The sequence below is a fragment of the Babylonia areolata genome, chromosome 33, assembly GCF_041734735.1.
Source record: "Babylonia areolata isolate BAREFJ2019XMU chromosome 33, ASM4173473v1, whole genome shotgun sequence".
In the NCBI taxonomy this organism is placed as follows: Eukaryota; Metazoa; Mollusca; class Gastropoda; order Neogastropoda; family Buccinidae; genus Babylonia; species Babylonia areolata.
Genome location: NC_134908.1, coordinates 13,666,104 through 13,679,839, shown reverse-complemented (window position 1 = coordinate 13,679,839; position 13,736 = coordinate 13,666,104). Strand labels below are relative to the sequence as shown.

The following is a 13,736-nucleotide window of genomic DNA, read 5'->3' as shown; positions in this document are numbered from 1 at the left end:
TGTACATTACCAACCATACCATACCACCAGTGTACATTACCAGCCATACCATACCACCAGTGTACATCACCAACCATACCATATCACCAGTGTACATTACCAGCCATACCATATCACCAGTGTACATTACCAACCATACCATACCACCAGTGTACATCGCCAACCATACCATACCACCAGTGTACATTACCAGCCATACCATATCACCAGTGTACATCGCCAGCCATACCATACCACCAGTGTACATTACCAACCATACCATACCACCAGTGTACATTACCAGCCATACCATACCACCAGTGTACATTACCAACCATACCATACCACCAGCCGAGTGTACATTACCAGCCATACCATATCACCAGTGTACATTACCAACCATACCATATCACCAGTGTACATTACCAACCATACCATACCACCAGCCGAGTGTACATTACCAACCATACCATATCACCAGTGTACATCGCCAACCATACCATATCACCAGTGTACATTACCAACCATACCATACCACCAGCCGAGTGTACATTACCAGCCATACCATATCACCAGTGTACATTACCAACCATACCATATCACCAGTGTACATCGCCAACCATACCATATCACCAGTGTACATCACCAACCATACCATACCACCAGTGTACATCACCAACCATACCATACCACCAGTGTACATTACCAGCCATACCATACCACCAGTGTACATCACCAACCATACCATACCACCAGTGTACATTACCAGCCATACCATATCACCAGTGTACATTACCAACCATACCATACCACCAGTGTACATTACCAACCATACCATATCACCAGTGTACATTACCAGCCATACCATATCACCAGTGTACATTACCAACCATACCATACCACCAGTGTACATTACCAGCCATACCATATCACCAGTGTACATCGCCAACCATACCATACCACCAGCCGAGTGTACATTACCAACCATACCATACCACCAGTGTACATCGCCAACCATACCATACCACCAGTGTACATTACCAACCATACCACCAGTGTACATTACCAACCATACCATACCACGAGTGTACATCGCCAACCATACCATACCACCAGTGTACATTACCAGCCATACCATATCACCAGTGTACATTACCAACCATACCATACCACCAGTGTACATTACCAACCATACCATACCACCAGTGTACATCGCCAACCATACCATACCACCAGTGTACATTACCAGCCATACCATACCACCAGCCGAGTGTACATTACCAACCATACCATACCACCAGTGTACATTACCAGCCATACCATATCACCAGTGTACATTACCAACCATACCATATCACCAGTGTACATTACCAACCATACCATACCACCAGTGTACATTACCAGCCATACCATACCACCAGTGTACATCGCCAACCATACCATACCACCAGTGTACATTACCAACCATACCATATCACCAGCCGAGTGTACATTACCAACCATACCATACCACCAGTGTACATTACCAGCCATACCATACCACCAGTGTACATTACCAGCCATACCATATCACCAGTGTACATTACCAACCATACCATATCACCAGTGTACATCGCCAACCATACCATACCACCAGTGTACATTACCAACCATACCATACCACCAGTGTACATCGCCAACCATACCATACAATTCAGGACAATGCTTTTTGAGAGAGAGCGGGGGGGGGGGGGGGAGAGGGAGAGAGAACGGCTATAAATATTATGCATATGTATGTATATATATATATATATATATATATATATATATATTCTACGAGACACACACACGCACACACACACACACACACACACACACACACACACACACAAGTTTGCATACGCACGCACTCTCTCTCTCTCTCTCTTGTAGGCTTTATTTTGGGGGGATACGGAAGGGGTGCATGAGAGAGACGAGAGAGAGAGAGAGAGAGAGAGAGAGAGAGAGAGAGATCATATGCACTTAAATGTACATGTAAATATGCGTATGTGCTAACAGCATTCCTGTTGTACCAGTGTTTGAATATGATTTTCAGTCCATGTTTGTACCTTTTTGCTGTACTCCCCCCAATAATCCGCCTGACCGTGGTACATTTCATGATAAACATGTAGTTTATTCCATTGTTTTCTCTTCTCTTCCATCTATACAAATTGGTTTCAATATTTGTTGATTTTTTTTCTTTCTTTGAATTATATTCTTCTATTCTGTTGTATTTCATCATTCTGTTCTTCTATTCCACTCTATGTTTCCATTCTGTTTTATTGTTTTCCGTTTTATCCTATGATATTGTGTTCTGTCATATCGTCTTGACACGTGCTCATTGATGTTTTGCTTTGTTTCCTGTGTTCCCAGGGCAAGAAAAAGTCAGAGAAGGATATTGACTCAGGTGAGTGTGTGTGTGTGAGTGTGTGTGTGTGTGTGTGTGCGTGTGTGTGTGTGTGTGTGTGTGTGTGTGTGTGTGTGTGCGTGTGTGCGTGCGCGAGCGTGTGTGTGTGTGTTTGTGTGTGTTTTTATTTGTATGTGTGCATGTGAATCTGGTTGCATGAATTTGCATGTGATGCTGGTTGTCACGTGCTGGCACCGCTCGTCCAGTGACGTCACAACATGTTGAGCGGGGTTCAGGTGTGGAGAAAGCGCCGGCTACTGTGTTCCTTTAACCACAGTCCTCATATGTCTCATGCTGTCGAGAAAATGGAAATAAACATTGTCCATGTCTGTCTGTCTGTATGTATGTCTCTCTCCCTCTCTCTCTCTCTGAAACACACACGTACACGTATACACAAACTCACACAGACACACACACAGACACACACAGACCCCCTCCCCCCCCCTCACCCCCCCCCCTCCCCCGCCCCCCTGTCTATCCAAGTATCAGTCTGTCTGTATATCTCTCGACCGGTGAAACAGGCCAGATCTTATCCCTGGCTGGTTCTTACCCCGGGTAAGAACCAGCCTAGGCCATTTCTTATCCCCCCCCCTGGCTGGAATATACCCCCTGTGTACACTTCGCTCACCCAACCAGTCTCTATCACATTTACACATAAAACACATGATGATAATGATGATGGCGATGATCATGATTATAATAACAATACTAATACTAGCAACAACAACATCATCATCATCATCATCATCAACAACAACAACAACAACAACGACAACAACAATAATAATAATAATAATAATAATAATGATAATAATAATGATAATAATAATGATAATGATAATAATAAAGGGAATGTATATAACTCCTTCCAACCCTCAAGCCACTTTGCAATTAATGCAAAAAAGTGACGTGATGATGTTCGTCAAAAAAGTGATGTGATGATGTTCGTCAAAAAAGTGACGTGATGATGTTCGTCAAAAAAGTGACGTGATGATGTTCGTCAAAAAAGTGACGTGATGATGTTCGTCAAAAACGTGATGTGATGATGTTCGTCCTTCGGATTCGCGATGACCATGGCTTCAAGAGTCAAATGGAAGATGTGGGGTGTGTGTGTGTGTGTGTGTGTGTGTGGCTGTGGGTGCAGAGGTGACTGGTGAGGCCAATCCTGGTCCTGAAGTATCGCCCACATGTGGGACACAAGTGAGTGGGTGCTGTTGGGGCAGTGGATGCTGCTCGGGCCTTGCGCACAGCACGCTTCCGTTGCACCTCGGTGATGCGCCTGGCTTCAGCTGCACGGGCTTTTGTGGTGATTATGCTGTGCCAAGCTGGACGGTCCAGAGCAAGTGTCTCCCAAGTGTCGATGTCGACGCCCAGGACTTTGAGGGACGCTTTGAGGCAGTCTTGGTAGCGTTTCTTCTGTCCTCCAACTGAGCGCTTGCCCTGACACACCAGCTGATTACAGTCGGCTGTGTGACAATCTCACCACATGTCCAGCCCACTTGGCTTGGACATTCTGCAGAAGGGTTTAGACGCTGCAGAGGCCAGTTCGTTCCAGGACTTCCGTGTCGGGGATTTTGTCCTGCCGCCTGATGTGGAAGAGCCTGCAGAGACAGCTCAGGTTGAGCTGTTTGGCGTGTCCAGTCCAGGTCTCGCTGGCGTAAAGGAGTGTGGTAAGGACCACTGAACAGTAGACCTTCAGCTTAGTGGTAGAGCTGAGTTGTCTCCGCTCCCAGACGTTCTCACGAAGTCTCCCAAAGGCGGCGCTGACTTAAGCAATCCTGTTTTTGACGCTGGCGTCTATGTTCAAACACACAGACAAACACACACACAGACACCACCACCCCCACCCACCCACAGACATACTCGTAATGTCCTTCACGTGCCATGCCACGCCCGCTCACATCATGCTCACTTTCAGACAACATCAGAGAGGTTAACAGTGACCTAGTTGGGATGCAGTGCAGGGGAGCATGTCTATGTTTCCCCAGGTCTAAGTTCTCCCAGGTCTATATTCCCCTAGGTCTAAGTTCCCCCAGGTCTATGTTCCCCCACAGCTGACTATGGTTGACCACACTTCAAGAGTGCTCAGACTGCATTATGTTGTCGCATTTGTACATTGTGTCTTTGAATATGTTTGACCACTGGATGACCACTGCTGACAACTATCAGAGTTCAGCTTGCATCACATTGTATGCAATATTGCAACGCTTTAGCAGAATTTCACTATACTGTTGGCCATTACTGACCAGTACTCGCCACTGCTGACCACTACGTCAACATCTTCAGATTGCTTTGTTTGTCACATTTGTGCATTATCTAGACGTCCCGGTTTTTTGTTTTTGATTTTATTAACTGCAAACTGACCACTGCTGGTCACTGACAACTGACCCAGTGACCACCGCTTACCACTACTGACCACTACAGTCCACTGACTACTACTGGCCACTGCTGACCGCTATTCACTGCTGCCCACCACTGACCACTGACTACTGTTGATTACCGCTAACCATTGACCACTACTGATCACTGCTGACCACCATATACTGACCACTAACCATTATTGACCACTGACCACAGGTGACATCCATTGACCACTGATGACCATTGACTGATGCTGACCACCGCTGACCACTGCTGAGCAACACTGACCACAACTGACAGCTAACCACCATTGACCACCACTGACTACTAGCACTACTGATCACTTACAACCGCTAACCACTGACCGACCAGAACCAACCACTGACCGCTATATACTGACCACTTATGACTATTGACCTCTGACCACTACTGACCATTGCTGACCGCTTCTGACCACTAACCAGTTCTGACCACTGACCACTTCTGACAACTGACCACCGCTGCCCAGCACTGACCACTGCTGACCACCACTGACCACTGACTTCTGCTAACCACTGACATCACTGTCCACTAATAACCACCGTTGCCTATTACTGTCCACTGCTGACCGCTGACTACCACTGACCACAATCACAGAGCACTATTGACCACCACTGACCACTATATACGGACCACCACTGATCACCATTGACCACCATTAACCGCGGACAACTACTGACTACTGCTGACCACCACTGACCACTGCAGATCACTGACCACTGTTGACGACCATTGACCACCACATACTACTGACTACCAGTGAGCATGACTGACCACTACTGACCGCCACAGGCCACCACTGTCCACCACTGACTGGTGACCACCACCGACCACTATGGACCACTGACTACCACTGAGCACCGCTGACCACTACTGACTGTTGACCATTGACTATTGCTGACCACTGCTGACAAGCACCCAAAAGTGTATGTATGATTTAACAAACATGTTTAGGGGAATATAGACTTGGGGGTATACAGACCTGGGGGAACATAGACCTGGAGTAATATAGACCTGGGTGAACATAGACCTACCAAAAACGGTTTTGGGGGGATTATTGACCCAGGGGAATATAGACTGAGAGAACAAAGACCTGGGGGAACAAAGACCCAGAAAACGTAAATTTAGGGGAACATAGACCCGTGGGAACATAGACCTGGGGGAATATAGTCATGTAAGAACTTATAGCTGGCTGAAGGAAAATTCTGGGGAACATAGACCTAGGGGAACATAAAGCTGACTCCCCAAATCATCTGCAAAATAAACCGCTAAATCATCATTTCATGGAGCGCGCGCGCGCGCGCGTGTGTGTGTGTGTGTGTGTGTGTGTGTGTGTGTGTGTGTGTGTGTGTGTGAATCAAAATCAGAATCAGATGTCATGAAAACCGTGAATGAAAGGTTTATAGACACAACAATAAAGGGAGTGTGTGTGTGTGTGTGTGTGTGTGTGTGTGTGTGTGTGTGTGTGTGTGTGTGTGTGTGTGTGTTTGTGTGTGTGTGTGTGTGTGTTCTTTGTCTCTGTTCTTGCTCTTTGATTTTTTAGTGGAGATACCTTTCTTCAATACCACCTTTTTCTTTCTTGTTTCTCTTCTCGATTTCTTCTTTCTTCCCTGTTCATTATCTTAAAAAAAATTATCGTTTAAAGTTTTATTCATCCTTTCACTCCAGTTGCTTATGGAGGACTGCTATCAAATGATACTTTTACGCCCAAAAGAAGACATTCAAATACTCAACACTATAACTTAATAAGAAAACGCAAATATGTTTCAAATAACAATGTGCAAATTTGATAAACGTACTTATAGCTAACAAATTCCAACTGCTTCCTACGAACAAACAAACAAAAAACAATACAAAAATGAAAACCGACTTCGGAGACAAATATTTTTTCATGCACACGCTTGCCTCGGAAGTCATTATACTTTGTGCATTTCATTATAAGATAGAAGTCATCCCCAATCACAGCCATATTACAAACCTTGCAAACTCTCGTGGTGAGCCACTACGTCTCCCTCTTTCTATTTCCAACTCAAGATTACTTAGCATAATTCATCAAAAGCAGTCACTGTACATCAGAGCGACTGAACGTCTCTAGGAACGAACTTCATGTTCAAAGATAATATCAATTAAAACGGGTGTTCCATATCGAAAATTTTAATTGCAAATAAAACAACAGTTTTATCCAAGCAACAAGTTCATTGATAACTTTCCAGTTTTGAATAAAAGCCCATTGGTAATAACTATTGTGTGAAATATATTCCTCGCAGTTCAAATACCCTTCATTCTAATGTTGTCCATCTTGGCACTCTTCAAATATCAATGTATTTCAGAGAAAAAGAGAGGGGGTAAGAAATGGCCCAGGGGATATAAACTGGCCTAGGCCAAACATTACCCCTGGTAAGATGTAGCCCAGGCCAGTTCTTACAGGGTAACATCTGACCAGGGTAAGATCTGGCCTGTTACACCGGGTGACTGTGTGTAAAAAGTAATGCTTATATGCTTCTTCCACTTCTCTCTTGAAACGAAACTCTTCTCTTTGTTTCGTTTAGTTCGTTTTCTTTCTTTGAAGTCTGCATCCCACTACCTTCCCCCTCCCTCCTTCCCCCTCTCTCCCTCACCCCCCTCCCGGTTCCCACTTTTCCATTCTCTTGCCCCCATCCTCACCCCCCCTCCCCCGAACTGGTATTGTCACTTTCAGTCACATGACTCTGTCAGTCATAATATGCACGTGACAGCAGGTGCGTGTATTGATGTGTGGGCTGAATGTGAACACGCCTCAGCGCTTCCTCTTCACCCAACACAATACACAACACTGACAAACCTGACTGCTTTGTCCGCCTCCATTGTCCGTCTGTCCTGTCAGCCTGTCTCCCTTCATGGACAGAGAGAGAGAGAGAGAGAGAGAGAGAGAGCACGCACGCGCTTACCCACGCACGTACGCAAAAGATGTGTTTTTATTTTAAGACAGCCCGTGGTGAGGCAGTGTTACATATTTCATGTCACCAATACCAGTGTTACACAGCAGTGTTACACATTTCATGTCACCAACAATACCAGTGTTACACAGCAGTGTTACACATTTCATGTCACCAACAATACCAGTGTTACACAGCAGTGTTACATATTTCATGTCACCAATACCAGTGTTACACAGCAGTGTTACATATTTCATGTCACCAACAATACCAGTGTTACACAGCAGTGTTACACATTTCATGTCACCAACAATACCAGTGTTACACAGCAGTGTTACACATTTCATGTCACCAACAATACCAGTGTTACACAGCAGTGTTACACATTTCATGTCACCAACAATACCAGTGTTACACAGCAGTGTTACACATTTCATGTCACCAACAATACCAGTGTTATACAGCAGTGTTACACATTTCATGTCACCAACAATACCAGTGTTACACAGCAGTGTTACACATTTCATGTCACCAACAATACCAGTGTTACACAGCAGTGTTACACATTTCATGTCACCAACAATACCAGTGTTATACAGCAGTGTTACACATTTCATGTCACCAACAATACCAGTGTTACACAGCAGTGTTACACATTTCATGTCACCAACAATACCAGTGTTATACAGCAGTGTTACACATTTCATGTCACCAACAATACCAGTGTTACACAGCAGTGTTACACATTTCATGTCACCAACAATACCAGTGTTATACAGCAGTGTTACACATTTCATGTCACCAACAATACCAGTGTTACACAGCAGTGTTACACATTTCATGTCACCAACAATACCAGTGTTATACAGCAGTGTTACACATTTCATGTCACCAACAATACCAGTGTTACACAGCAGTGTTACACATTTCATGTCACCAACAATACCAGTGTTGCACAGCAAAGTTACATACTTCATGTCACCAACAATACCAGTGTTGCACAGCAAAGTTACATACTTCATGTCACTAAAATTACCAAACATGAAGTACACATAGTCACTGAGTGGCTACTCCTACCAACTGGTCACACATGTACACGTGTGTCGCACGTACGCAATCACATGTACATGAAATAGATCATGCAGAATTGCGTATGCGTGCTCGCACAATCACGAAAGGGAGGGGGAGAGTGAACACACACACACACACACACACACACACACACAGTCGCGCGCGCGCGCGCGCGCACACACACACACACACACACACACACATACACACACACACACACACCTTCCCACAGAAAAAGAAAGACAAACTCTTGAACATCGACATAACAACTACTCTGAAAAACAAAATCTTTCTTCAAAGATAATTTCACGGCCCCTTGCTCACAGAACTTAACTACCAGCCAAATCACCCATCCCTTGCTCACAGAACTTAACTACCAGCCAAATCACCCATCCCTTGTTCACACAGAACTTAACTACCAGCCAAATCACCCATCCCTTGTTCACACAGAACTTAACTACCAGCCAAATCACCCATCCCTTGTTCACACAGAACTTAACTACCAGCCAAATCACCCACCCCATGTTCACACAGAACTTAACTACCAGCCAAATCACCCACCCATTGTTCACACAGAACTTAACTACCAGCCAAATCACCCATCCCTTGTTCACACAGAACTTAACTACCAGCCAAATCACCCACCCCATGTTCACACAGAACTTAACTACCAGCCAAATCACCCATCCCTTGTTCACACAGAACTTAACTACCAGCCAAATCACCCACCCCATGTTCACACAGAACTTAACTACCAGCCAAATCACCCACCCCATGTTCACACAGAACTTAACTACCAGCCAAATCACCCACCCCATGTTCACACAGAACTTAACTACCAGCCAAATCACCCACCCCATGTTCACACAGAACTTAACTACCAGCCAAATCACCCATCCCTTGTTCACACAGAACTTAACTACCAGCCAAATCACCCACCCCATGTTCACACAGAACTTAACTACCAGCCAAATCACCCATCCCTTGTTCACACAGAACTTAACTACCAGCCAAATCACCCATCCCTTGTTCACACAGAACTTAACTACCAGCCAAATCACCCACCCCATGTTCACACAGAACTTAACTACCAGCCAAATCACCCATCCCTTGTTCACACAGAACTTAACTACCAGCCAAATCACCCATCCCTTGTTCACACAGAACTTAACTACCAGCCAAATCACCCACCCCATGTTCACACAGAACTTAACTACCAGCCAAATCACCCACCCCGTCTCATTCTATCTTGTAACTTGCGTCGGAAACACACACACACACACACACACACCCCTTTGTCGGGTTATCCTCTATTGCACGTGTAGAGTCAGTGCGGGGTGGGGGTGGTGAGCTGGGGGGGGGGTGTCGGGGGAGTGGCAGCGTGCATTAGAGGACATGCATAATTCATGGTGCGCGTGCGTGCTACCTCATCGGTTGAGAGATTTCGCGGACTGCTGCTGCGCGAGCTGCCGTGACTGGTGGTTTGGTCTCCACTTGAAATAACAGCAATAACAACAATATTAATAATGATAATAATAATAATAGTAATAATATAATAACGATAATGGTTGTGATGATATAATAATGATAATCATCATCATCATCATCACCATCAGCATCATGGATACTTACACAGGACACTATCCAGAAACCTGCTCTCTAAGTGCTTTACAGAACACATGCTTTCATCCATTATACATCACATCAATGTTACATATTAACAAAATGTAACTAGCAGACTTCACGCACACACATGGGCACAGGAAACATATGCGCGCACACACACACACACACACACACACACACACATGTATGCATAAACACAAGTACACACAATCCCCTCCCCCCCACAACTCGCTCCCCTCCCCACACACGCACACACACACACACACACACACACGACTTAACACATATTAACATACATTTGCATAATTACATAATTAATTATGCATACACACGCAGTCAAGCAAACCACATGTACCTGAGTAGGTATACTCTGGATGGACAAGCTATTGCTGAGATGAGAGATGAGTTTCCTTTCTTTGAAGTCTGCATCCCACTACCTTCCCCCCTCCCTCCATCCCCATCTCTCCCTCACCCCCCTCCCGGTTCCCACTTTTCCATTCTCTTAAAAAAAAAAAAATTTAAAAAATTTTTAAAAAGAAAAGTGAGTGAGTCAGTGTCGGAGGTTGTCAAGGAGTGTGCTCCACGTCTTGTGGGCTTGAAAGAAAGAGTTAGGACCGAAAAAGGTCTTCGTTCTGACTTGAGGTATCCTGAGAAGTGGAGTATCGGAAGAAGAGTTGTGAAGGAGTGTAGATATGGAGGAGTTCAGAAAGAGACAAGTGTGTGTATGTGTGTGTGTGTGTGTGTGTGTGTGTGTGTGTGTGTGTGTGTGTGTGAAATAATACATGTAAAAGAGGGTGTGTTTTTTTGTTGATGTTTTTAGTCAGTCAGTTAATTAGTCAATCAGTCAGTCAGTCAGTCAGTTAGTTAGTTAGCCTATGCGTACGTGCGTATGGGTTTGCATCTGTATGTTTGTATGTGCCAGTGTGTGATGAAGTTGTAACGAGGTGTAATAATTATGACATAGGTGTAGAATGATATAGTGGAATGTAGCGCAGCTAGGTGTGGATTAATGTAGTGTGTTGTAATTTAGAGTGAAGTAAAGTGTAGCGTGGTGTAGCTAGCTTAGTGTAGCAGAGCGTAGTGTAGCACAGTGTAGCATAGTATAATGTAGCATAAAGTAGTGTAGCTTAGCGTAGTGTAGCTTAACGTAGTGCAGCAGAGCGTAGTGTAGCAGAGCGAATTGTAGCATAACGTAGTGTAGCATAGCGAAATGTAGCAGGGCGTAGTGTAGCATAACGTAGTGTAGCATAGCGAAATGTAGCAGGGCGTAGTGTAGCAGAGCGCAGTGTACTGTTGCCCTTTCACCGCAGACCAACACAGTACTTTACCCCTGGATGCACACCAACACTAGGGTCCAAGCCGCTGGTTACAGTGAAGGTTCACACCAGACATGGTATGACCACGGCCTGCGTGTCCCCATCAGATGAATAATACATGACCCTTCACGGCACAAATGGGGCGTGTGCCGCTCCTGGTTCACCACTGCCCACAAACCCTCTCTGGTCGCCGCGCATTGTCTGCACTGTGCATTAAAACTGAACCACAACGCCAAACTTTAGACTCCGGACAAAACAAAAGTTTAACTCTCTCCATACGAACGGCGAAAGAGACGACGTTAACAGCGTTTCACCCCAATTACCATCATCAAAATATTGCAAGCGGAAGGCTCTTATACTGAAGAAGTGAATGTTGACAAAGAATACCACAATTCTGACGACGGAAGCTAAAGGTTGGGTCATTCAGACACCCACTGGACACCCGAGGGGTCTGTGTAGAGGAGAAGAGAGGACTGGCCGAACTGAGTGATTTAAAAGTAGTAACAGCAGTATTTGTTGCAGCAGCAGCAACAGCTACAGCAACAGTAGTAGCAGCAGTAGTATGAGGTAGCAACAGCAACAGCAACAGTAGTAGCAGCAGTAGTATGAGGTAGCAACAGCAACAGTAGTAGCAGCAGTAGTATGAGGTAGCAACAGCAACAGCAACAGTAGTAGCAGCAGTAGTATGAGGTAGCAACAGCAACAGTAGTAGCAGCAGTAGCATGAGGTAGCAACAGCTACAGCAACAGTAGTAGCAGAAGTAGTATGAGGTAGCAGCAGCAACAGCAGAAGCCCCAGCAGCAGGGACAGAACCACAGACGGTACAAACTCCAGTCGCCATGAGCACCGCTACTCTACACGTCATCCTCGGGATGGTGGAACCTGACAGGCAACATTCAACATTCAGGAACGTATTCAACCGTGGGATACATTTTACTTGAAAACAAACAAAGAAACAATATTTGGGCTTGAAGCATTCTTGGGAGGGGGGGGGGGGAGAGGAATGGGGTGTGGTAAATCTGTCAATGAAACTGCCGGAAGAAGGCTCCAAGCCCAAATACTGTTTTTGTTTTGGTTTGTTTGTTTCTTTGTTTGTTTTCTGTTCTTTTAATCAGATGTATGCCATGGTCAAAGACGTCCCTGAATCAGTGATATATACGACAGACAGTGGCTGACAGAAGTATTATACAACAGGCAGTGGCTGACAGAAGTATTATACAACAGGCAGTGGTTGACAGAAGTATTATACGACAGGTAGTGCTGACAGAAGTATTATACAACAGGCAGTGGCTGACAGAAGTATTATACAACAGGCAGTGGCTGACAGAAGTATTATACGACAGGCAGTGGCTGACAGAAGTATTATACGACAGGCAGTGGCTGACAGACGTATTCTACGACAGGTAGTGCTGACAGAAGTATTATACGACAGGTAATGCTGACAGAAGTATTATACGACAGGCAGTGCTGACAGAAGTATTATACGACAGGCAGTAGCTGACAGAAGTATTATACAACAGGTAGTAGCTGACAGATGTATGTGGCGAGCCCTGACAACACTGCAGTGAGGACAGTGACCCTCACAGCCTTCAGGGTGGTGGACAGGGAGTGCTGTCCCCCTGTCCTGCCTGCCACCCCACGCCCCCCCTGCAACCCACCTGGTCACATGTACTTGGGCTGTTTTCATGTTGATGATACACAGCGTGCTTCATGGCCTGCATCTCTTGATGCACTTTCACTCTTATGCACGTGACCGGGCCATGGGCTTTGTGTGTTTTGTCTCATTGTTGAGTCAGGCAGGCATACTCCGTTTTCGGAAGCAACAGGGACATTGATGCCGCATTATGACAAAAACGACCACTAGGATGATGGGGATTGTGATATCAATGACGGTAATGACTAGCATGGTGATAATGCTAATGATGCCAAAACACATTTTTCATGAACTAGTCAGGATTTGTGCGACTTTTATCGTAATTAATTTTCAGATTTTTAAAGACTCTT

At 45.1% G+C, this 13,736-nt stretch overlaps 1 protein-coding gene across 3 annotated transcripts in view; it reads left to right on the top strand.

Annotated features, from left to right (window-relative positions):
• Window positions 1-13,736, top strand: part of LOC143276779 (neo-calmodulin-like) — a 249,390-nt gene that overhangs the window by 153,484 nt on the left and 82,170 nt on the right. For all 3 annotated transcript variants that reach the window (XM_076581420.1, XM_076581416.1, XM_076581417.1), the window contains one exon: window positions 2,371-2,404. In XM_076581420.1, the coding sequence (XP_076437535.1) occupies window positions 2,371-2,404 (34 nt within the window). The remainder of the gene's footprint in view (window positions 1-2,370; window positions 2,405-13,736) is intronic.